General features: G+C 44.3%; 1 protein-coding gene and 1 long non-coding RNA gene across 3 annotated transcripts in view; one reads left to right on the top strand and one right to left on the bottom strand.

Moving 5' to 3' along the window:
- LOC108535947 (uncharacterized) overlaps positions 1-26,446 on the bottom strand; it is an 84,420-nt gene that overhangs the window by 5,115 nt on the left and 52,859 nt on the right. Inside the window, exons 1-3 of one of the 2 annotated variants that reach the window (XR_001887363.1) lie at positions 16,019-16,115; positions 15,651-15,771; positions 14,524-14,622 (exon numbers count right to left, since the gene is read on the bottom strand). This is a non-coding gene — a long non-coding RNA (uncharacterized LOC108535947). Of the gene's footprint in view, positions 1-14,523; positions 14,623-15,650; positions 15,772-16,018; positions 16,116-26,446 lie in introns of those variants that run through there. The other variant, XR_001887364.1, reaches the window with a different exon arrangement.
- Positions 21,583-21,889, top strand: LOC108535945 (40S ribosomal protein S27-like). The gene has a single exon (XM_017882356.1). It carries the CDS (start codon positions 21,583-21,585, stop codon positions 21,835-21,837), a length of 255 nt encoding a protein of 84 aa, XP_017737845.1. The 3' UTR covers positions 21,838-21,889.

Raw genomic sequence — 26,446 nt, 5'->3', positions numbered from 1 at the left:
GGGAGATTAGGTGCAAAAGGGAGAAATAACAATTTTTTTTTTTTTGAGACGGAGTCTACCTCTGTTTCCCAGGCTGGAGTGCAGTGGTGTCATCTCAGCTCACCACAACCTCTGCCTCCTGGGTTCAAGTGATTCTCCCGCCACAGCCTCTCAAGTAGCTGGGACTACAGGCATGCGCCACCATGCTCAGCTAATTTTTGTATTTTTAGGAGAGACGTGGTTTTCACTATGTTGGCCAGGCTGGTCTCGAACTGACCTTGTGATCCACCCACCTCGGCCTCTGAAAGTGCTAGGATTACAGGCGTGAGCTACCGCACCCAGCACATAATTTTTAACTCTTCTCTGTCTGGCCCCAAAGAGTGAGCACCCGCAGTCCACTTTTTCCAGAAGCAGGAAGGACTTTCTTATGCTCAACCTTATTTTAGGGCAACTTTTCAGACTCCACTGCTCTAAAACTCTCCTTTTAAAACTTCCCTTGACTTCATTTGCTCCAAATAGATCACGCACGATTGAGATGACATGTTTGAAGCAAATAACGTGCAGTCCAGGCTTCTTGGTGTGGGCAGGACTCCTTGGAAACATTGGAGCCTCCTCTCTCTTCCTCACCCTGTTCCCAAAATGCTTCCCACTTCCCACTCCAGAAACAAAACATTCCCTATCCGCTCATGGTCCTGTCACATCCAAATCTTAGCTGAGACTCTTGCCTCCTAGCTTTCAGAATATCTCTTTCTCCATTCTTCCGTTTTCAGCCTGAACCCTTCAGAAAGCTTCTCAGGAATGTTTTGCAGGCAGAGACTCATTCACAAAGCACAATCCGTACATCAGTACTTATATCTATGTTTCAAATGATCTCACCTATTACACAAAAATCGAACTTTGGTTTTTGTTTTTTGAGACAAACTCTCACTCTGTCGCCCAGGCTGGAGTCTAGTGGCCGGATCTCAGCTCACTGCAACCTCCACCTCCCGGGTTCAGGCAATTCCCCTGCCTCAGCCTCCCAAGTAGCTGGGACTACAGGCGCATGCTGCCATGCCCAGCTAGTTTTTTGTATTTTAGTAGAGATGGGGTTTCACCGTGTTGCCCAGGCTGGTCCCGAACTCCTGAGCTCAGGCAATCTGCCTGCCTCAGCCTCCCAAAGTGCTGGGATTACAGGCATGAACCACTGCACCCGGCACAAAAATTTAACTTCTACTAGACTGAAACCTCTGTGATGAAAGCGCTTTTATCTTGCTAACTCGTGATCTCCAAACAACATATGCACAAGCAACTGAGTACCTGTCCCCACCTGGCCATATAAATCAGAGGTCAGCCAGGCATGGTGGCTCATGCCTATAGTCCCAGCACTTTGGGAGGCTGAGGCAGGCAGATCACTTGAGCTCAGGAGTTTTAGACCAGCCTGGGAAATATGGTGAAACCCTGTCTCTATCAAAAATACAAAAGATTAGCTGGGAGCGGTGGCACACGCCTGTGGTTCCAGCTACTTAGGAGGCTGAGATAGGATTGCTTGAGCCTGGGAGGTGGAGGTTGCAGTGAGCTGAGATGACACCACTGCATTATAGCCTGGATGACAGAGTGAAACCCCGTTTCGAATAATAATCAATCAATGAATCAGTCAGAGACCAGCAGCCTTTTTCTGTAGAGAGGAGAGCCAGACAGTAAATATTTTAGGCTTTGAGGGCCATCGCTTACAACCACTCAACCTTCGTAGTGTGAAAGCAGTCACAGACAATACGTAAACAAGTGGGCATGAGCGTATTCCAATAAAACTTCACTTATGGACTGTGCCATTTGAATCTTATGTAATTTTTATTAAATGGTATTCTTTTGGTTTTTGCAAGTATTTATTTATTTTATTTTTTGAGACAGAGCCTCGCTCTGTTGCCCAGGCTAGAGTGCAATGGCAGGATCTCGGCTCACTGCAACCTCCGCCTCCCAGGTTCAAACGATTCTCCTGCCTCAGCCTCCCGAGTAGCTAGGATTACAGGTGTGCACCACCACACCTGGCTAATTTTTGTTATTTTTAATAGAGATGGGGTTTCAGCCAGCCTGGACATCATGGTGAAACCCCGTGTCTACGAAAAATACAAAAATTGGCCAGTTGTGGTGGCAAGTACCTGTAATCCCAGCTACTCGGGAGGCTGAGGCAGGAGAATCACTTGAACCTGGGAGGCAGAGGTTGCAGTGAGCCAAGATCGCGCCATTGCACTTCAGCCTGGGCGACAAGAGCAAAACTCTATCTCAAAAAACAAAGAAACAAAGTTGGTCTTAACCTAGGCCTGTAAATATTTGAACAAAATACTAACAGATTCTAGCAGCTCAAGGCCACATCCCCTGGTTGACCCTATCCCTCTTAACCTGCCTGAAAAAAGTGAAGGCTCACAAATGAATTTCCTGTTTGTTCTAGCCAACACCAGAAGATAGGGTCCCGTCTCCTGGCCTCTGTGCGAGGGTCAGAGCCTAACTTCAAACAGCATCAGTTAGCAATCCCAGTTGGGTTTTACGTGGACCAGCCACTTTTGGTAAATTTGTATTTCCCTGACTGTCAAGCATACCCTGCCCCCCAACTCAATCCCCTCCTACTCCCTCATTTTCCATTTGTGGGTGAAGCAAAGTCCTTTTTTTTTTTTTTCCCCGAGACAGGGTCTCACTCTATAGCCCATGCTACAGTGAAGTGGTGCGATCTTGGCTCACTGCAAACTCTGCCTCCTCAAATTCAAGGGATCCTCCCACCCAAGCCCCCTGAGTAGCTGAGACTACAGCCACATGCCACCATTCCCTGCTAATTTTTGTATTTTTTGTAGAGACAGTCTTTCACGATGTCGCCCAGGCTGGTCTCGAACTCCAGAACTCAAGCCATTCACCCGCCTCCACCTCCCAAAGTGTAGATTACAGGCATAAGCCACCCCGCCCAGCCTAAGTCTTGATGTATTGCCCATGCTGGTCTCAAACCCCTGGCTCAAGCAATCCTTCTGCCTCAGCCCCTGTAGTAGCTTCATCCCAGTGTCTAGTACACACCCAGCTTCATTCTTCCTTTAAAACACCCAGTCACCTCTGTACACACCAAAGTTGAGCTCAGATCATGCTGGACTCTCTTCACTATTACAATAGTTATTAGTGATTAAAATGTGTCCTTATCACTATAACTAATATCCACCTTTTGTTTTTCTTTAACATAATTAAGGTAGAAAATACTGGAATAAAATCATTCAGTATATCCTGGTAGCATTATTAACATAGACAGGGGCCAAGGAGGGAAATGTTGTGCCAGGCAAAAATAAAAATCAGAAGCAGCAAAACAAATTGCAAGTTCCTAGTAATCAAAGAATATGACCTTTTTTTTTTTGGAAACAGAGTCTCATTTTGTCACCAGGCTGGGGTGCATTGGCATGATGTCCGCTCACTGCAACCCCCACCTACCGGATTCAAGTGATTCTCCTGCCTCAGCTTCCCAAGTAGCTGGGACTACAGGCATGCATCACCACGGACAGCTAATTTTTGTATTTTTAGTAGAGATGGGGTTTCACCATGTTGGCCAGATGGTCTTGATCTCTTGACCTTGTGATCCACCCGCCTCGGCTTCCCAAAGTGCTGGGATTACAGGCATGAGCCACCGTGCCCAGCCGGAATGTGACTTTTTTAAAGTTAGCTTGTAGCAATGTACTCTCAACTAGAAAAAAGTTTTATAAAATTAAAGCTCAGTGTTTTGTTTTTTTTTGAGACAGGGTCTCACTCTGTCGCCCAGGCTGGAGTGCAGTGGTGTGATCTTGGCTCACTACACCCACTAGGGCTCCCTACCTCAGCCTCTTGAGTAGCTGGGACTGTAGGTGTGCACCACCATCCCCGGCTAATTTTTTTTTTTCCCCGAGACAGAATCTTGCTCTGTTGCCCAAGCTGGAGTGCAGTGGCGTGATTTCGGCTCACTGCAACCTCTGCCTCCTGGGTTGAAGCGATTCTCCTGCCTCAGTCTCCCGATTAGCTGGATTTATAGACACTCACCACCATGTCCAGCTAATTTTCATATTTTTAGTAGAAACGGGGTTTTACCTGTTGGCTAGGCTGGTCTTGAACTTCTGACCTCATGATCCACCCACCTCAGCCTCCCAAAGTGCTGGGATTACAAGCGTGAACCAACGTGCCCAGCCTTTCTTTTTTTTTTTTTTTTTTTTTTTTTTTTTGATTTTTGTAGAGACAGGGTTTCACCATGTTTCCCAGGCCGGTCTCAAATTCCTGAGCTCAAGCAATCCTCCCTCCTCATCCTCCCAAAGTGCTGGGATTACAGGTGTGTGTACCACACCCAGCAAAGCTGAGTTCTAATAAGGTACAGGTAAATCTAGATTGATTTCTGAAGACAATAATGTATATTCTGAGGATTGAAACTAAGGACATAGGCAAAATAAAAAAATATCTATGCATAAAATATTTTTTTGGCTTTTATGTAAATATACTTCTCCATTATCTGAAATAAAAGAAACCCGGCCGGTGCGCTGGTGGCTCAAGGCCTGTAATCCGCATTTTGCGAGGCCTCGAGACGGGCAGGATCACGAGGTTCAGGAAGATCGAACCATCCTGGATACAGGCGACACGGTGAACCCGTCTCTACTAAAAATACAAAACTGACGGGCGAGGTGGCAGGCGCCTGTAGTCCCAGTCCCGGGAGGCTGAGGCGGAGAATGGCGTGAACCCGGGAGGCGGAGCTTGCAGTGAGCTGAGATGCCGGCCAACTGCACTCCAGTCCCGCGACCAGAGCGAGGACTCCGCCTCAAAAAAAAAAAAAAAAAAAAGAAAAAAGAAACCATACAATCATCTAATATTAAATTTGCCTCATAGGCCAAATCACTATGAAAGATGAAAGATTTTTTTTTTTTTTTTTTTTGAGCGGAGTCTCGCTCGTCGCCAGGCTGGATGGGTGCCGGATTCCTAGCTCCACTGCACCAGCTCGCCTCCGGTTTACGCACATTCTCCTGCCTCAACTCCGAGTAGCTGGGACAGGGCGCCCGCCACTCGCCCGTAGTTTTTTGTATGGTATTTTTTTTTGATTAGAGACGGGGTTTCACGTGTAGCAGGATGGTCTCGATCTTCACTGACCTCGTGATCGCCCGTCTCGAGCCTCCCCAAAGTGCTGGGATTACAAGCTGAGCCACCGTTGCCCAGCCGAAAGATTCAATCTTAAAAACAGTTTTTTGTTTGTTTGTTTTGACTGTGGTATAATTTTACATTTTAATCTGGAAAAATTTTTTTTTATTGATACACAATAGATATATATATATGTTCAGGTTGATTCTTTGAGCAAACTTGTTACTGCCTTAATTGCTTTTATTTGAAAACTATGTAACTGTTGCTCTTGCAGAAAGAAACTATTACTGGCAGAAAAATCATCACACGGACCCTGCCCTCATGCTGTCTACCATTCAACAGGAAAATAAAATATGCTGGACTCCACTTGGAAGAAAATGCGTTTCTGCCTTTTTAGGAAGTGGTGTGGCAGCCCTAGAGGGTTGGCTGGGCCTCAGCCCAGGGTCCTGGGCTGCTGCTGCCACCCAGAACTCAGGGAGACAGTCTGCCACCCTCATGACAGATACCCAATTGACAGGGTGCCTACTGCTTCCCTGAGCTTCCCAGGTGCCTGCAAGTATTCCCCATCTTCCCAGACCTAGCCCCTTTCACTGCAGAAGCCTGCTTACATTTCTCTGAAAATTTTAAAAGTTTAATATTAAATCTATGATGTGTGCATGATGCTCCTCTTGTCTGACAACTGATGAGAGGAAAGGGGACCCTAGGAGGCAAGGGGCAGAGTAGGGAAAGAGATGAGACAGAAATGGGGTGACACTCACTGGGAGATAAGGTTCTCAATGTGGAAGGAAGCTCTACAAATAGGGAAGGCAAGGAAAAACTCTGCGGCGTAGATTGGGATGGCAAATATCACTGAAAGTACATGAAGATATATATACACATACACACATATAGTTATATACATATATACACAATAGAGTTACATGCATACAGCTATATCTTTATATCCTGTATATTTGAAAGGTCCTAAAAGCAATAACATACCAGTAGCACCAAGACCTTGGTTTCTAAGTACCTTTCTCCACAATAGAAATCAGGATTCCTTGGAAAAAAAACAGCTGATTCAAAAGTGGGGACAGGCCGGGTGCGGTGGCTCAAGCCTGTAATCCCAGCACTTTGGGAGGCCAAGGCAGGCAGATCATGAGGTCAGGAGATCAAGACCATCCTAACACGATGAAACCCCGTCTCTACTAAAAAATACAAAAAATTAGCCGGGCAGGGCATGGCGGGTGCCTGTAGTCCCAGCTACTCGGGAGGCTGAGGCAGGAGAATGGCGTGAACCCAGGAGGTGGAGCTTGCAGTGAGCCAAAATCAGGCCACCGCACTCCAGCCGGGGCGACAAAGCAAGACTCCGTCCCCCCCCCCCCCCCCCCAAAAAAAAAAAAAAAGTCGGGACAGGAGAGGTACAAGACAAGCTTGGAATGTGTTCTGGGGTCAGTATCTAAAAATTGGAGCTGGGCGTGATGGCTCACACCTGTAATCCTAGCACTTTGGGAGACAACGGGAGGATTGTTTTAGGCCAGGAGTTTGAGACTAGCCTGGGCAACATGGTAAGACCCCATCTTTATGGAAAATTTTTTAAAAATAGCTAGGCATGATGGCATTGTGTCTGTAGCTACTCCAGAAGCTGAGGCAGGAGGATCGTTTAAGCTGCAGTGAGCTGTGATCGTGTCATGCCTGAGTGTACAGGACAAGACCCTGTTTCAAAAAAAATAAAAGAGGGAAAATTACAGCTAGATAGGAAAAACAAGTTCTAATGTTCTGTAGTACTGTAGGATGACAATATTTTTTGATACTGACCATTATTTATAATTGTGATTATTAATTACAATTCTGCTCTCTACTTCTATGAGGTCAACTTTTTAAGCTATTTATCTTTCTGTGCCTGGCTTATTTCATTTAACATAATGTCCTCCAGTTCCATCCATGCTGCTATGAATGACAGGATTTCATTCTTTTTTATAGCTAAGTAGTATTCAATTGTGTATATGCACCACATTCTTTTAATCCATTTATCTGCTGGTGAACACTTCGGTGGATTCCATATCTTGGCTATCATGAATAATGCTGCAATGAACACAAGAGTGCAGCTATCTCTTCAATACACTGATTTAACTCTGGACAAATACTCAGTAGTGGAATTGCTGGTTCCTAGGGTAGTTCCATTTGTAGTTTTTTGAGGACTCTGCATACTGTTTTCCATATGGACTACACTAATTCACATTCTCATCGAAAGTGTGGGGGAGCTCCCTTTCGTCTGCATTCTCACCAGCATTTATTTTTATGTCTTTGTGATAACAGCAATTCTAACTGGGAGGAGATGATATCTCATTGTGGTTTCGATTTACATTTCCTTGATGATTAAATGTTGAAAGAATGCTTTAGCCATAAAACATCATTTTGACGACCACACTGGTAAAAACTGTGTTGTGCCAACCAAAACAGCATTAGTAGAATCCAGTCTTAAGAACACTTCAGATGGACTCAAGCTGAGGGCATTCTGTAACATACCTAGCATGCATGCTTCAGAAGTCACAAACACATGAAAGGCAAAGGCAGGCAGAGGAACCATTCCAGAGTAAAGATATTAAACATTATGGCAGACTGATAAGATATATAGTGTTAAACAAGATACTTAACATGAAAAAGCCATAAATAACATTATTGGGGCAAATGAAGAAATTGGGTTATAGCCTGTAGATTAGACAAAATAACTGTATTAATGTTACATTTCCTCAATTAATATCTTTACTATGGTTATCCAAATGTGTATCCCGGTTCTCAGGAAATGCTGGGGGGACATGATGTCTGCAACCTTCTCCCAAAGTGGTCAAAAGTAAAAAAACAAAATTAAAAAGTTTATAAGCGGGGGGAAACAGAAGGTGCAGAAGAAGAGGGAAAGGAGGCCAGGCTTGGTGGCTCATGCCTGTAATTAGAACACTTTGGGATGTCAAGGTGGGAGGATCACTTGAGCCCAAAAGTTTGAGACCAGCCTGGGCAACATGGCAAGATCCTGTCTCTATAAAAAATTTTTTAAACTAGCCAGGTACAGAGACATATGATGATAGTCCCAGCTACTCTGGAGGCTCAGGCAGGAGGTTTCTTGGAGTCCAGGAGTTTGAAATGTCAGTGAACTATGAGTGTGCCATTGCACCCCAGCCTGGGTGACAAACCAAGACCCTGTCTCCACAAAAAAAAAGGGGGGGGGGAGAGAAACGAAAGAGGGAGGAAAGGAGAAAAATGTATAAACTAATGTGAAAATATATTAGTATTTGTGAATCTGGGTAAAGGGTAGGGTTTTTGGTGTTTTTTTTTTTTTTTTAACATTCTTTTAAGCAACAGGGTCTCACTCTGTCACCCGGGCTGGAGTGCAGTGGTGTGATCACGGTTCAGTGCAGCCTCTAAGTCTGGACTCAAGTGATCCTCCTGCCTCAGCCTCCTGAGTGGCTGGGATTATAGGCATGTAACACCACACCCAATTAACTTTTACTTTTTTTTTTTTTTTTTTGTAGAGAGGAGGTCTCATTATGCTGCCCAGGCTGGTCTCGAACTCCTGGCCTCAAGCGATCCACCCATCTCAGCCTCCCACAGTGCTGGGATTATACCTGTGAGCCAGCATACCTGGCTACTAATATTCTTTTAACTTCTGTAAGTTTAAGGTTGTTTCAAAGTAAAAATTTAAATTAAAACAGCATGGATACATCCATTTCTTTAAAAGTGCAAAAAAACAGAATTCATGTATGTACTTATAAAATACAAATAAAATTCCTCTGGAAGAGACATAGGCAATGATACCACATTTGCCTCTGAATTGGAGGGAATATAACAGCATGGTGAAGAAGCAAGGATATAAGCAGAATGTCTGTATAATTTATCATCCAAACTAGCACACTTCTGACAGAAAGTAGGATTATTCATAATCATGTCAGGACAATAATTTATGTGTGCATCTACGCCAGGCAAAAGGGGATATATTGTCATTACGGGTGGAAAGATGACTTCTCACTGTATGCCTTTTGTATATTTTGATTTTTTAACTATGTAAACATATTATTCAAATATATAAAAATTTACATATATAATTTAAAAAGGAATCACCTAAATCCTCATTAGTATAATAAAAGTTGGAAAATGGGAAAATTCTTAAAATATCATCACAATAGAATCTAAAGTAGCTATTTAAAGAATGAGGGGCCTGGCACAGCAGCTTATGCCTGCAATCTCAGCACTTTGGACAGAAGGATTGCTTGATGCCAGGAGTTTGAAACTAGATTGGTCAACATAGTGAGACCCCATCTCATTTTTAAAAGATTAAAAAATTAGTGGGCCGGGTGCAGTGGCTCACGCCTGTAATACCAGCACTTTGGTTGGCCGAGGCGGGCGGAACATGAGGTCAGGAGACCGAGACCATCCTGGCTAACATGGTGAAACCCCATCTCTACTAAAAATTCAAAAAATTAGCTGGGCAATGTGGCAGGCGCTACCACTACTCAGGAGGCTGAGGCAGGAGAATGGCGTGAACCTGGGAGGCGGAGCTTGCAGTGAGCCGAGATTGCACCACTGCACTCCAGCCTGGGCAACAGAGCAAGACTCCATCTCAAAAAAAACATTAGCTGGGCATGGTGGTATGCACCTATGGTCCCAGCCACTGGGGAGGCTGAGATGGGAGGATCGCTTGGAGACTGAGGCTGTAGTGATCGCACAACTGCACCCTAGCCTGGGCAACAGTGTGTGACCCTGTCTTTTAAATAAACAGTAATAAATTCATAAAAAGGAAAAGGAGGACTCTAGAAAGGCAGTTTTTGAAAGCTTCATAGAGTAAGACACAGCAGAAATGAGAGCAGAGGAATTGGGGTTTGGAGCCAGGGAAGTGTTGGGGAGTGGTGGGGGGAAGCAATCATACATTTTTCTTTATGTAGAGATGGGGTCTTGCTATGTTACTCAGGCTTGTCTCGAACTCCTGGTCTTGAGCAATCTTCCCATCTCAGCCTCCCAAAGTGCTGTACAAGTGTGAGCTACCATGCTGGCCACAATCCTACTTTTAATAACCAAAGAATTACAGCTTATTTTCCTATCACTGACATAAAACACTGGAAATGTCCTTTCTTCCAGGGGCCCTTTATAAACTAGTAAGCAACATATATACTATGGATTTGGAGGCATCAGTATTTTTCTTAAAAGAGGTTGAAATTTAGCTTTTCCTGACTCAACCCTGAATAACTTCAGTACAGCCTTCATACACAATTCTATTTAAGTCAACAGATAAAATCATCATGATTGTGTACTTACAGTGTTCATAGTCCAATAAAGAGTTTAAACCAGCTAATAGAATTTGGAGTTAAGTAGATGGAAAAATCACCACAGCTGAATCAGAAGCCAAACCTTCTGTCAGACATGCAGACATTTATCATCCCAGTTTTCACGTGGTTGGCTGTAAGTTTCTATTCTGCCAAGCATAAGTTCAACAAGACTTGGCTGTGGACAGGGGTATTTTTTATTCTTTCTGCCTGCACATTTCCCAAGAGGGCTGAAGGAGTTCAGGAAACGCCACCCCTAGCCTGAGCATGGTGACTCATGCCTGTAATCCCAGCTGTTTGGGAGACAGAGGTAGGAGGATCACTTGAGGCCAGGAATTGGAGACCAGCCTAGCCAATATGGTGAGACTCTGTCTCTGGAAAAAAGTTTTAAAAAAATTAGCCGGGCATGATAGTGCATGCCTGTGGTCCTAGCTACTCAGGAGACTGAGGTGGGAGGATCTCCACCCCAAAATATGATGCTTTGGTATGCTGATTACTTTGAACTGAGGGTATGTGGGGAGCAGCTCATACAGGCAGAGGTTTTCTCTGAGCTTCCTTATCTAAAGAGATTATCCAAAAGGAACTTAATTGTCATGAATCCCCTCCCCAGGAAACTCACCAACCAGGGAAGACTGGCTCCTATCACAGGAAAAGAGAGCAGACCTTGGCAACACATGCAGACTTTGTCACCGGCTGTTACCTGTTCTTCTGACAGTCCGTTTATCTTTCCCCCAAACTGTTTACTCTCCCCTAAGTTACCTAATCATCTATACCCTCTGTCCTAAGAAGAGGGTACATAAGCTTCTGGATCTCACTGGGTTCTAGGACATTTGCTTTTCTTTCATGTGATGTCCCTGTGTCCATATCTAATTTGTGTACCTTTTCTCCTGTTTATCTGACTACTGTCAATTTCTTTCATGGACTCAATTATTGAATTCTCAGAAAGCAGAAGAAAGGTCTTCCCTCCTGTACAGAAGGAAAGACTCCTGAGCTCAGGAGTTTGAAATCAGCCAGGGCTACATGCTGAAACCCCGTTTCTACTAAAATATAAAAAGCCAGGCATCCAGCCTGGGGAGCAGAGCGATACTCTGTCTCAAAAAAAAAAAAAAAAAAAAAAAAAAAAAAAGAAAAAAATATATATACTATATATATAGTATATATAATAATAGGTAGTATATATACCCGTATATACTAACTGGGCAGTAAAAAGAAACAAACCCTAAAATTTATGCACTAGTGCACAGTGAACTCCAGCAACTGAGAAGACCCAAGTGAGCCCTTCCCAAAACAGCCTCTCTCCTGTTCACAGGTAACCACCATCCTGACTTTTCACACTGACTTCTGAATGTTATAGAGATGAATTCAGACAGGTATATTTTTGCCTAGATTATTTTGCTCAACTTTGTGTTTATAAAATTCATAGGCCGGGCGCGGTGGCTCAAGCCTGTAATCCCAGCACTTTGGGAGGCCGAGACAGGTGGATCACGAGGTCAGGAGATCGAGACTATCCTGGCTAACACGGTGAAACCGCGTCTCTACTAAAAAATACAAAAAACTAGCCAGGCGTGGTGGCGGGCGCCTGTTGTCCCAGCTGCTCGGGAGGCTGAGGCAGGAGAATGGTGTGAACCCGGGAGGCGGAGCCTGCAGTGAGCTGAAGTGAGCTGAGATCCGGCCACTGCACTCCAGCCCGGGCGGCAGAGCGAGACTCTATCTCAAAAAAAATAAATAAATAAAAAATAAAATTCATCAAGGTTTTTACATGTAGATACGGGTCATTATTTATTATTTATAGTTGAATTCCACTGAATTTATATACCACCATTTACTTACCCACTTTGCTTTATTTCTAGTTTTTGGCTATTACAAATAATGCTGCTATAAACATTTAAATACTTGTCTTTTCATCAACTGTGCATGTATTTTTCCATGGCCTACTCCACACAGTAGAATGGCTGGTGCATGTGTAAGGTACACATGGTTTTCTAGGTAAACAGCAGATAGTTTACCAAAGTGCTTGTTATAATTAACCCTGCCATGAGCAACATTTGAATTGAAGATCCACCAATTCCACTTCCAGTAACAGATCCCTGAGAGATGTGTACCTATGTAAATCAGGATACACATACTTCAGTGATTACGATTGCAGTGTTGGTGATAACTGCCGACTACACACAACCCAAACAATCATCAGGTATAGAAGGCATCTGCAGTCGAGCACGGTGGCTCACGCCTGTAATCCCAGCATTTTGGGAGGCTGAGGCGGACAGATCACCTGACGTCAGGAGTTAGAGACCAGCCGGGACAACATGGTAAAAGCCTGTCTCTGCTAAAAATACAAAAATTAGCTGGTGTGGTGACGGGTGCCTGCAGTCCCAGTTACATGGGAGGCTAAAGCAGAAGAATCACTTCAACCTGGAAGACAGAGGCCGAAGTGAGCTGAGACTGTACCACTGCACTCCATCCAGCTTGAGCGACAGAACAAGACTCCATCTCACCGGGTGGGGGTGGGGGGAAGGGATCTGTTTACTGTGGTATACATACGGAAATACTAAGATACTAATACGTCTATATAGTGATACACATACACTCTGTATACATACATAGTGAGAAAGATACATACTACATGCTGTATATGTTATATATAATGAGGTAACACTATCAGTAAAAATTAAGAAGTTGGAATTACAACATGGATAAATACAGAAAATGAAATACCAAATGGGAAAGACAAAAAAAATACATACAGGTAAGCATAAGCAAAACCATACAAGATGTATTCCTGTAGCTTAAATATGTAATCACGAGGAATAAAATTACAAACAGCAGCATGGAGGACTCATCTCAGAAGAAAAGGTCAAGATGGGGAAGGGATACCCACAAGTTTTGAGGAGTTCAGGATCATTTCTTTCTCGACTTGGGTATTAGATTACATATTTGTAAAGCAGTACTGTATTGTATGCAATTTTTTTCCTACATATACCTCACAAGAAACAAGTTTGAGAAAAAATAGTTCTGGGTTCAAGGTAACAGACCTGAAATTTCTGGGTTTCATGTCAGTGAAATGTGTAAAGGATCTGGACTATGAATGCCTGAATTAATACCCTAGCTCTGCCACTCTCCTGTGTGAGGCTGAACAAGGCTCTTAGCCTTTTTGTATGGCTTTTTCTCTTGAGATGGAGTTTCACTTTTGTCGCCCGTGCTAGAGTACAATGGCACAATCTTGGCTCACTGCAACCTCCGCCTCCCAGGTTCAAGCAATTCTGCTGCCTCAGCCTCCAGAGTAGCTGGGATTACAGGAGCCCGCCACCGTGCCAGGCTAATTTTTGTTTAGGTTTTTTTTTGTTTTTTGGGGTTTTTTTTTTTAGTAGAGATGGAGGGGTTTCACCATGTTGGCCAGGCTGGTCTCAAACTCCTGACCTCAGGTGGTCCACCTGCTTTGGCCTCCCGAAGTGCTGGGATTGCAGGCATGAGCCACCGCACCCAGCCTGTATGGCATTTTTATCGTCACTAATATATAACAGGTGGAAATGGAAAGCAAGAGGAACAGTGACTGATACAGAATAAGTACTCAATTGATGGTGACTAATACTGGTAACTTACATCCTCTGCTGTATTTAATCCGCAACAATACTAGGCTTTGCTCAGAAGAGCAAATGTTTCAATAGGCCAAGTGAGTGAGTTGGCCTGAAGGACTGTGCTCTCTTCCCTTTCTGCACTGGCCATTTGACTGGCAAATTCAAACCAAGAACCCGGTCCCGTGCCTCGGTTACGACATGTTCACAGGCCAAGGGCTGATAATAAGGTCATTTGCCAAGCCCTGGGTGGCTCCCTTTCCTAGGGTGGAGCCCTTTAACCACAGGATGACTTGGAGAACCTGACCCTACATGTTGCCTGGATGACAACTAGCCCCCATGCCTCAGGATTCTGTATCACAGTTGCTTCCACTCCCTTACCTGGGAAATAAGTTGGGCCTCCTTTATACAAACAAAAGGAAGATCTTTCTTGAATGCAGACAAACACGTTTCCAGGACTACTCCGCAGGAACAGCTTCTGAGAAGGACTACAACTCCTCAAAAACTGTGCTTTTCAGGCCGTGAAGGAATGCACCTGCAGCCTCATGAATTCCCTGGGTGAACCTCAAGCAAACTCTGCTCACCTGCTTAAAGTCAATCTTCTTGAACAGTGGCTACATCTGAAGCCTTCACAAAGCTGAATTTGCAGCTTCAGTTCTGTTGATTCTGGGTCAGATCTGATCCTGCATGAACATGAGCCTGTCAGAAGAGCCTTGGCCAAGTGGAATATTATGGCTGTCCTTGAATATATGCCACTTCCAGAATTTTTTAGTATTACACCAGACAATTCATGGACTGTCATTGACCCATCAGAAAAACGTGCTGAAGTGGATGGAAAATATCATACACCTGCAGGACATACTCTTTCAATCATTATCTACTTGAAAGGGTACTACACCTGGGTAACTTTCTGAACCAAACCTTTAACAGCTGACTTAAAACACAGAAAGCAATAGCCATCCAAATGCTGTCTGAGCTTCGCTTTGCTGCTAGGACAAGATTTTGGAGGCAATTTGGTCCAGTCATTCTCAAACTGTAATAAACACACAAAACACTGGAAGTATTATTAACACGTGATTCTCAATCCATAGGTCTGGGATTGAGTGTATGCCTCTGTGCACGCCCCTGCCCGCCCGCTCACGTTCTCCCTTACTCCCCAGCCCTTGAAGGGGTTTGAGTGTATAAAGCACTCATTCACATATTGAAACTGGGCTTCAACTCTGCTCCCTCCTCAGATTTGGCACACTACTGTAATTTTCTCTACCCCAGGTTAGTGAACCCGAATCCCGCTTCTCTCAACGTGCATTCCTCAGACCAATCCTGGCACTTGTTAGAAATGCAAATTCTTATGCCGCAAACCAAACCCTGACAATCAGAAACCCCGGGATGGAGCTTGCACAGTTTAACAAGCCCCCAGGTGATACTAATGCACACTCAAGTGGGGAAACAACTGCCCTTGCCAGAGGGATATACTAGAACAAAGTAGAACCGCTGGAGAAAAGCAAACACTATATCCAAAAAATGGGGAAATTAAATTATGCAGTTAAATTGTAATTAAAGTGAACACGGCTTGAGCAATACAACACGTTTCTGATTCAGAAAAAACGTTTTATAAGCATTTATAACAGAGGAGGTCATGGACTAGACAGGGTGTGCACACAAGTGGCAGGCAAGGAGGAAGAGGCTGGAGATATGTAACATTTCTACTTACATAAGAGAAGGTAGCTTCAGCCACTGGTAAAACGGGCAGTAAAAAATCTGTAGAGGAGATTCTGGTGGAAGAGTATGTTCAGGGAATGTTCCCTTCTAAGTTCCACTTATGTATACTGAGGCTGAGAATTGTAAAGAGAAGATACATCAGGTCATTCAAAATACATGTATCTAGAAGTTATGCAAAACGTGCTTTGTGTTCCATGAAAAGGGGAGATACAGATGCGCCAGAGGAATATTTTATAAAAACGTAGTTTTCTGTACACTGACAAATATTCTTTGCTTGATCAAACTTTAGTCAGGCACTTGAACCTTCTGTGGTCTGTGCACTTCCCTTGTGAAATCCAGCTTTAGCAAGAGCCTCCTTACCTTTGATATCTTACCAGGTTCAGGGGCCCGGCGCGGTGGCTCACGCCTGTAATCCCAGCACTTTGGGAGGCCGGACCATCCTGGTTAACACGGTGAAACCCCGTCTCTACTGAAAATACAAAAAATTAGCCGAGCATGGTGGCGGGCGCCTGTAGTCCCAGCCACTCCGGAGGCTGAGGCAGGAGAATGGCGGGAACCCGGGAGGCGGAGCTTGCAGTGAGCCGAGATTGCACCACTGCACTCCAGCCTGGGGACAGAGCGAGACTCCGTCTCAAAAAAACAAAACAAAACAAACAAACAAAATCTTACCAGGTTCATTATCCTGCACCATTCCCCAAGAGATGTTTGATCACCCTGGCCTGTCTTCAGCAAAAATCCTTTTAGGCTGGTTTCCCCATAATCCCCCTAACCTTTGAGGTTTCTCCTTGGTAAGTTTCCATTCACAGACCTCCCAGGCTGCTCTTTGGTTATAAACTCCCACTTGCCCAGGCTGTATTTAGAGTTAGCCCAATCTCTATCTGCAGAGGTCCCTGTATCTATCACCATGGTGACCTTTACCTTGCTTTAACAAGCATAATTGAATTATTTATATATTTATTTATTTTGAGACGGAGTCTCACTCTGTCACCCAGGCTGGAGTGTAGTGGTGCGATCTCGGCTCACTGCAAGCTCCGCCTCCTCGGTTCACGCCATTCTCCTGCCTCAGCCTCCCGAGTAACTGGGACTACAGGCGGGCATCCGGCTAATTTTTTGTACTTTTAGTAGAGACGGGTTTTACCACGTTAGCCAGGATGGTCTGGATCTCCTGACCTCGTGATCCACCTGCCTCGGCCTCCCAAAGTGCTGGGATTACAGGCAAGAGCCACCGCACCCAGCAATTGAGTAATTTTTTAATGCACACACACAAAATAAACCAAACAGCTATATGTTTTATTTATATATATGTTTTTATGTTATGTTATATATATATATATATGTTTGCACATATATGTTATGCAAAATCCATACCATCTTTTAAGATAAAATGTGTGGTACTGTGGCAAATTTGCTGTGCTTCTCTGGCCTCTGTCCATTAGAGATATTTTGGTAGAAAAGTGACAGGATAGAATCAAAAGCAAATTCAATATACACATATGCACACGCAGATATGTACTTTATAAGAGGAGTCTCATTAAAATAAATTCTACCCTCAAACTTACTGAAAAATATGTAAAGTATTTTGAAAATCTATTAAAGACAACACAATATTTTAAAAGTAAGGCACGTGAACAAATTTGCCCACAAATGATTTTTGGAACCATAAAATTCATGTAAAACGATGTCTGTATTGTTCTACATAAAACCAAGTGCTCTCTTCAGGTCACATTTGTAAAGCCAGAACTAAAAGAAAAAAGTCTAAAATTAAGAGGGAAAGTAGAATCCTTTAAAATCTTATTTTATAGGGTACATTTTAAGACTGTAGAGGAACATTTATGTTTTTTAAAAAACTAAATCCACAACATAAAAACAAGAGAACATAAAAAACAAATATGGAACACTGGCTTCCCGCGGCCGCGGAACGAAAACCCTGCGGACCAGCACCAACATCCTCACCGCGCACTGCGGCCCAGACCAGGGCGGGTTTGGCCCCTGCGAGCGGCCACTGTGCCCCGACACGTCACCTTCCCAGAATACCCAGGGGCCAGCCGGCCGCGCTGAAATGATGGCATATTCCCTGCAGGCTGCTACAATGGTGGCGGGTAGGAGGAAAGCTCCCTCATTTTCCCCTGGTGGCAGGCATGGAACATCCCCTGAAACCTTATGCAGTCATCTTGGTTTTTCTTCCCTAGCCTCAAAAAACACTTCAAAACTACTAAATTCTCTCCTTCAGGAGAGTCTAGGAATAGGAGTTTTAAAATAATTAAGACAACATAACATCTACTATAAAACATACATCCATTTAAAAACTATTTGATCCAGAAGGAACTAAATCATTGATGGAGAAAAAAAATGACATCATAGATCTCAAAGGAAATGTTCGTTTCTTCTATTCCTACTTGCCTGGAAATTTATGGCCTTTAAAAGCTGATTCTGAGAGGTGAAGCCAGCTGCACTTCCTGGGTCCGGTGGGGACTTGGAGAACTTTTCTGTCTTACAAGAGGTTTGTAAAATGCACCAATCAGTGCTGTGTAAAAACGCACCAACTGATGCTCTGTAGCCAGCTAGAGGTTTGTAAAATGCACCAATCAGCACTCTGTAAAATGGACCAATCAGCACTCTGTAAAATGGACCAATCAGCAGGATATGGGTGGGGACAAATAAGGGAATAAAAGCTGGCCACTCCACCCCAACCACCAGGGGCAAGATGCTGTGGTTCCCTTTCATGCTGTGGAATGTGGAAGTTTTGTTCTTTCCATCTTCACAATAAATCTTGTTGCTGCTCACTCTTCAGGTCCTTGCCACCTTTAAGAGTTGTAACACTCACTGCAAAGGTTCTCAGCTTCATTCCTGAAGTCAGCAAGACCACAAACGCACCCAGACACAATTCTCAATTGAAATTTGAAACGTGGCCAGGCGTGGTGGCCCAAGCCTGTAATCCCAGCACTTTGGGAGGCTGAGACGGGTGGATCACGAGGTCAGGAGATCGAGACCATCCTGGCCTATACGGTGAAACCCCGTCTCTACTAAAAAATACAAAACCTAGCCGGGCGAGATGGCGGGCGCCTGTAGTCCCAGCTACTCGGGAGGCTGAGGCAGGAGAATGGCGTAAACCCGGGAGGCGGAGCTTGCAGTGAGCCGAGATTGCGCCACTGCACTCCAGCCTGGGCGACAGAGCGAGACTCCGTCTCAAAAAAAAAAAAAATTTGAAACGTAGTGCATACTACTTCCTGAACAAATGCTGCTACCTAATTTAATACTGTTAGCATTATATGATCTACCTATAATCCATGTACACATATACTAAGAAGCATATGTAGAAACAAACACCAATGTTTATATGTATATACATATTTTTCTTTTTTTCTAGAGATGAGGTCTGGTTCTATCGCATGGCCTGGAGTGCAGTGTTACAATCACTAATCACTGAAAACTTGAGTTTCTGGGCTCAAGTGATCCTCCTGCCTTAGCCTCCTAAGTAACTGGGAGTACAGGGTGACTCACTAAGCTTATGTACCTATCTGATCTCTCTCAATATCTCTCTGTCTCTTCCCCCCACTTTCCCCCAAGTTTTTAAATTTTTTCACCTTGAAACATCAACCCACATTGCTCCTTAAAAGAATAAGTTGGCTGGGCGCGGTGGCTCAAGCCTGTAATCCCAGCACTGGATGTGCGAGGAGGGCAGATCACAGTGTCAGGAGAAGTCGAGACCATCCTGGCTAACATGGTGAAGCACGCGCCGTCTCTACTACAAAAATAAACAAAAAAATTAGCCAGGTGAGGTGGCTGGGCGGCCTGTAGCCCAGCTACTTGGGAGGCTGAGGCAGGAAAAAGAATGGCGTGAACCCGGGAGGTCGGAGGCTTTGCAGTGAGCTGAGATCCGGCCACAGCACTGCCACCTCGGGCGATAGAGCGAGATTCCGTCCGTCTCAAAAAAAAAAAAAAAAAAAAAAAAAAGTCACCCAAGGCCAGACGCGGTGGCTCATGCCTGTAATCCCAGCACTTTGGGAGGCCAAGGTGGGTGGATAACAAGGTCAGGAGTTTGAGACCAGCCTGGCCAATATAGTGAAACCCCATCTCTACTAAAAATACAAAAATTAGCTGGGCATGGTGGCGGGTGCCTGTAATCCTAGGTACTTGGGAGGCTGAGGCAGGAGAATCACTTGAATCCGGGAGGCAGAGGTTGCAGTGAGCCGAGATTGCGCCATTGCACTCTAGCCTGGGCAGCAGAGTGAGACTCCATCTCAAAAAAAAAAATGTCAACCTGGCCAAAAAAACCCACAATGTGTGTTTATAATCAGATGTATATCTCTGATTAATCAAGGAATAAAAAACTATAGAACTAGCTGAATATCATTCCTAAATTTGTCACAAGGAGTTTTATAATTTTGGAATTATTCCCTGCCACCCCTTAAAATTTTTATAATAGCAACATTCTTCTATAATTACATAGATTTTTAGAAAGTCAAATTACAAATAAAGAGGTGAGTAATTTATAGTTTTGGGAACAATTTGTTATATTGTCAGGCTTATGTTGTATAATGCAACAAATAAAAGTTTATGCTATATTTTTGTAAGATGAAATCAGAACATCAACACTAGGAAAACTGATTGATTGGAAAATAATGTCAAGTTGGAAGAGAGCTCCATTGGAGAAAAGGGAGCATAATGCATACAGGAGGGATGACAAAGTTTCTCTGCTTAACCAAAATCTACTCAGGCTTCTCCTCCACCCATCTGTGGACCTCATTATAAAATCTAGTTTTAACATGGAAGCCTGTTTATCAAGAACTCTCTTCTCAGCCAGGCAAGGTGGCTCACCCCTGTAATCCCAGCACCTTGGGAGGCTGAGGCAGGCAGATCACGAGGTCCATGGCAAAAACAAAAGGTTGGTAGAGGAAAGAGGCAAGAAGATAGGGGTAACATGTCCCACATAACTTCAAACCCAACAAGGCCAACAAAATTTAATCTTGAGGTGTGAGAATCAGCTTTTTTGATTCTACCTCTCACCTTACAGAGACACTGGGGTAGGGCTTAGGTTCCCAAGCCTCCAAGGGACTCTGCTGCCATGACTGCTGGAGTCAGCCCACGCCACAGTTCTGCAGGTTGTAGTCAGGTGTCTATGTCTATCACAGGTTGGAATTACGCACTAGTGAATCTACAGGTCTGGGTCTGGGAACTCAGGGGTGGCCCTGCCCACGTGGCTCCACTGAGTATTGCCCTAGTGAGGGCACTCTGTAGTGGCCCCAACCCAACAGTTCTGCTGGACATTGCCCTGGTGGGAACTTTCTATGGCAGCCCTGCCCCTATAGCAGTTTTCTGATTGGGCCCTGAGGCATCCTTCAAGGCTTCCTTGGAAATTAGGTGGAGAAAGCCATGCCTTCACAGCTGTAGATTTAGCATGCCCGCAGTTAGCACCGCATGGGAGCTGCCCCATGTTTTGCTCCTTGTGTTTTCTGGAGGAGTGATCTGAGCTGTACCTGGGCCCACTTGAACCACAGATGGGGAAGCTGGGGAATGCTTTGCTTGACTTCAGGGAGGAGATACATGAGGCAGCATAGTCACTGAGCCCCAAGTTCCCACAGGCATCCTGGGTTTCACTGGGACCCTGGGCTCCTTCCTTACAATTGTTATTCCCTCAAGGACCTGGCACTTGAGTATGTGATGGTTGTGGCATCCTCAGTGTTCTCTGAAATGTCTTCAGGGTCACCCTCCCATTGTGTTAATGAATAGTAGCTGGTGTCCTAGTCATACTAACCTCCTTATCAAACGGTCAGTTGGCCACACAGTTGGTTTTCTCTCCTGAACACATTTTAAAAATTCTTCACAAGGCCAGGCTGTTAATTTTCCAAATCTTTATGTTCAACTTCCCTTTAAAAATAATTTTCTTTGGCCCTTTCCGGCAGTGACGACCTACCCACGAGAACATGTCTCTTGCAAAGGATCTCCTTCATCCCTCTCCAGAAGAGGAGACGACGAAACACAACAAGAAACGCCTGGTGCAGAGCCCCAATTCCTACTTCATGGATGTGAAATCCCCAGGATGCTATAAAATCACCACGGTCTTTAGCCATACACAAACGGTAGTTTTGCATGTTAGCTGCTGCACTGTCCTTTGCCAGCCTACAGGAGGAAAAGCAAGGCTTACAGAAGGATGTTCCTTTAGGAGGAAGCAGCACTAAAAGCACTCTGAATCAAGATGAGTGGGAAACCATCTCGATAAACACATTTTGGATAAAATAATAATCATCATCATCATCATCTTTGGTCAGGCGAGGTGGCTCACACCTGTAGTCCCAGCACTTTGGGAGGCCGAGTTTGGTGAGTCACGAGGTCAGGAGTTTGAGACCAGCCTGGCCAATATGATGAAACCCCATCTCTACTAAAAATACAAAAATTAGCCGGGCAGGGTGGCAGGCACCTATAATCTCAGCTGCTTGGGAGGCTGAATCAGGAGAATCACTTGAGCCCAGGAGGCAGAGGTTGCAGTGAGCCAAGATCACGCCACCATACTCCTGCCTGGGCGACAGAGCAAGACTCCATCTCAATAATAATAATAATTTTTATTATCTTTTTTTAAAGATGGGGTCTCACTCTGTTGCCCAGACTGTAGTATGATCATAGCTCATTACAGCCTCGACCTCCTGTGTTCAAGCAACCCATCCCGGCTAATCTGCTTCCCTTTTGATTACAAGTTCTATCTTTTTTTTTTTTTTTGTGACGGAGTTTTGCTCTGTCGCCCAGGCTGGAGTGCAGTGGCGTGATCTCAGCTCACTGCAAGCTCCGCCTCCCAGGTTCATGCCATTCTCCTGCCTTAGCCTCCCGAGTAGCTGGGACTACAGGTGCCCGCCACCACGCCCAGGTAAGGTTTTGTATTTTTAGTAGAGATGGGGTTTCACCCTGTTAGCCAGGATGGTCTTGATCTTCTGACCTCGTGATCCGCCCGCCTCAGCCTCCCAAAGTGCTGGGATTACAGGCATGAACCACCATGCCCGGCCTATAAATTCTATCTTTAACTTGACTTTCTCTTCTCACAGTTTACTATAAGCATTTAAGAGAAGCCATGCAGTACCCTGAAAACTTGGCTTAGAGATTTCTTCCGCCAAATATCCTAGTTCATTGCTCTTACATTCTACCCTCCAAAAACTACTAAGGCACAGAAATACCTCCACCAAGTTTGTGGCAGGTAGGCTCCCATTAGCAACCAGAACAGTCTGTTTCCACTGACCCTCTATTATAATTCTAATGAATGTATAATGTAAACATTAAAGAACTGGAGAAACTGGGGCCTGAGCGTAGGGGCTGGAACATTAAAATAAACCCATTAAGACCTCACGTGGGCTTTCTTAGCCTAAAGTCTGGTTGAATAATAAAAGCATTTTACACATGTACCTTGTTCCAGGTACCCACTTAAGATTAAAAAGCTTCCCAAGACTCTAGAGAAAGATTTCCAGACTCTAGGTCCTACTTAAAGATAAGATATAGATTGAAGGAAACGCTCCTCTTTGGAGATGCAATTCCACTCGTAGCATGGAGCTCAGAATGTATATAAGCACTAGAAAAAAACTTGTAATTTTGCGTTGGTATGGTGAATTACTCCGGCCTTCTCCCTGTAACCAGCTGCAGAAATAAACTTCCGTCTTTCCCAAACCTTGTTCTTTCCAGGAACAAATCCTCTGCCACTTTGTAACAAGGATGGCTTTTCCTCTAGTTTCCAATAAGATATTCCTCATTTCCATCTAAGACTTCATCAGAATGGCCTTTACTTCTATATTTTTTCCAACATTCTGTTCACAACCACCTAGGTAATCTCAAAGATGGAGGCTTTCTCTGCAGCTTTTCATCTTCTTCTGAAACCTCACCAGAATCGTCTTAATGCATGGCAAACCAGGCTTCTTCTAGCGTGCACTTCCAAACCCCTCCAGCCTCTACCCATTACCCAGCTCCAAAGCAGCCTCTACGTTTTTAGGTATTTGTTATAGCAACGCCGCCACTTCTCAGTACCAATTTCTATCTTAGTCAACTGTGCTGCTAAGCATAATATCTGAGACTAGGAAATCTACAAAGAACAGAAATTTGTTTCTCACAGTTCTGGAAATCCAATCATGTCAATTCAATTATTATGCCATCAAGTCACTGGCATAATTGGTTAATTGGAGTCTGGTAAGGGACGCTCTGTACTTTCTTTCTTTCTTTTTTTTTTTTTTTTAAATGGAGTTTGACTCTGTTACCCAGGCTAGAGTGCAGTGGTGCAATCTTGTCTCACTGCCACCTCCACCTCCGGGTTCAAGTGATGAAGTGATTCTCCTGCCTCAGCCTCCTAAATAGCTGGGATAATAGGTGCCCACCACCATGCCCAGTTAACTTTTGTATTTTTAGTACAGACAGGGTTTCACTGTGTTGGCCAGGCTGCTCTCAAACTCCTGACATCGTGATCCGCCCACCTCGGCCTCCCAAAATGCTGGGATTACAAGCCTGAGCCACCACGCCTGGCCTACTCTGTGCTTTCAAGGTAGTGTGTGGCCAGGTGTGGTGGCTCATGCCTATAGGGCCAGCATTTTGGGAGGCCAAGGTGGGAGGATCACTGGAGCCCAGGAGTTTAAGACCAGCCTGGGAAACATACTATCGCACTGAAGATTACATTTCAACATGAATTTTATTTTTTATTTTTATTTTATTTATTGATTTTTTTGAGACAGTGTCTTGCTCTGTCGCCCAGGCTGGAGTTCAGTGGTGTGATCTCAGCTCACTGCAAGCTCCGCCTCCTGGGTTCACGCCATTCTCCTGCCTCAGCCTCCAGAGTAGCTGGGTCTACAGGCGCCCACCACCACACCCGGCTAATTTTTTTTTGTATTTTTAGTAGAGATGGGGTTTCACCGTGTTAGCCAGGATGGTCTAGAAATCCTGACCTTGTGATCCACCTGCCTCAGCCTCCCAAAGTGCTGGGATTACAGGCATGAGCCACTGCACCCGGCCTCAACATGAATTTTTGAGAGGTCACCATCATTCGAACCACAGCAGTGAGGATTATTCCCTGGATACTTGGCCTGGAATTCTTTCCTTCTTGGCTTTCTTTCCTCTATAGGTATTCCCTGACTTCCTGGGCTGCAAAGCTTGTATTCCTAGCTCTATTTAAGACCCCTCCATTCTCTATATTGGATTCTGCTTCTCCCTTGGGATTTCTCTGTCATCTGAATCCCCTCTTCTCAAATCCCTGCTTACGATATGCTTTGCCGACTCTGTCCACCTCTTTCTTGGCATTATTTTACCCTTCGGTTCCCTTGCATCCTTTGACATTTCCCCCTTCAAGCCCCTACCTGCTTCATCATTCCTCCCTCTGCCCTCCCCTGCCAGCCTTTTATCTCCTCCAGTACTGCAATCACTTGCTTTTTAGGGCCCTCTTCTCCTAAGGGACGGAAGATCCTGCAAAATCAACTACCTGAGTCAGAAAAGAAAAAAAAGCTCATTGGAAATAGACTGGATGACAATTGCTAGATGTCTGCTCAGCCATTTACCTAAAATTTAGTTAACAGCCTCCATAAGAATGACCTCTGATAATAGGCACTTACATCCCCCTGAGTCTCTGTAAATAATGCCCCCTAATGTGGCACTTCAGAAATTGAGATAATAGATGCAGGAAGCACACTCTTTGACCTCTCTCCCCTGAGGTGGGTCATAAAAGAATTCTCTGACCTACCTCCCCTGAAAGTAGGTCATAAAATCCTCATTCAGGAGGGGTCCTTCTCTATACCCAGAGACCAAGAAAAATCTGAATAGCTCTTGCTAAGTTCTCCCCAGATTATTGCCACTAGGTCGTACCCATTTGTTTTCCAATCACACATCTGCATAGCTGTCTGTAAAAGTGGATTTTTCCAGCCATGCTCGGTGGCTCATGTCTATAATCCCAGCACCTTGAGAGGTCAAGGTGGGTGAATCGGTTGAGCTTGGGAGTTCAAGACCAGCCTGGGCAAAAAGGCAAAACCCCATCTCTACAAAAACAAAACAAAACAAAACAAAAATTAGCCGGGTGTGGTGGTGCCCACCTGGAGTCCCAGCTACTCGGGAGGCTGAGGTGGAGTATGGCTTGAGCCCAAGGAGGTGGAGGTTGAAGTGAGCTGAGATCGTGTCACTGAACTCCAGCCAGGGTGACAAAGCCAGACCTTGTCTCAATCAAAAAAAAAAAACAGGGTTCTCCCTGGTTCTTTTGGTCTTCATTTCTAAAAGCTCCCATGTCACATAATACTTTTAGTAACTACATTTGATACGATTTTTTCTTATTACTATGTCTTTTGTTATACGCGTCTCACTCATTAACCTTGTAACAGGTGATGAAAATATATTACTTTCTTATTCCTACAATTTCAAACAAATCAATTTGTGTCTGTTGGTGGGTGGGCCACTCAGGAAGTTCACCAGAACACTGGATGTCATCACCAAAGACATACGAACTGTAAACTAGGAAAACTCATTAGGCTGTCACTGCCTTCCTAACTTCACCATCTAAAGACAAGCTCAAGTTTAAACAATCTTGACTGGTTGATCTCTGGACTCAGAAGCTGAGTTTACGGTTTATTCCAAATATTAATCTTCGTTTTTCTTTTATTTTCACATAAACTAAACTCCTCTCATTAAAAGCCTGACAGCTATGACCACCTAGCAGTTATCTTCTACCAAGTCCCAACAAATGTTACAGCTGGTTCTTAATGAACAAAAAGCAACTCAACAACAACAAATTGACTAACATCATTCAAATGAAAAAATGTGTCTTTTTTTTTTTTTTTTTTTTTTGAG

Source organism: Rhinopithecus bieti, unplaced genomic scaffold (genome assembly GCF_001698545.2).
Source record: "Rhinopithecus bieti isolate Rb0 unplaced genomic scaffold, ASM169854v2 scaffold_13247, whole genome shotgun sequence".
Classification (NCBI taxonomy): domain Eukaryota; kingdom Metazoa; phylum Chordata; class Mammalia; order Primates; family Cercopithecidae; genus Rhinopithecus; species Rhinopithecus bieti.
Note: the sequence above shows the minus strand (reverse complement) of the source record. Positions and strands in the feature narration are given on the sequence as shown.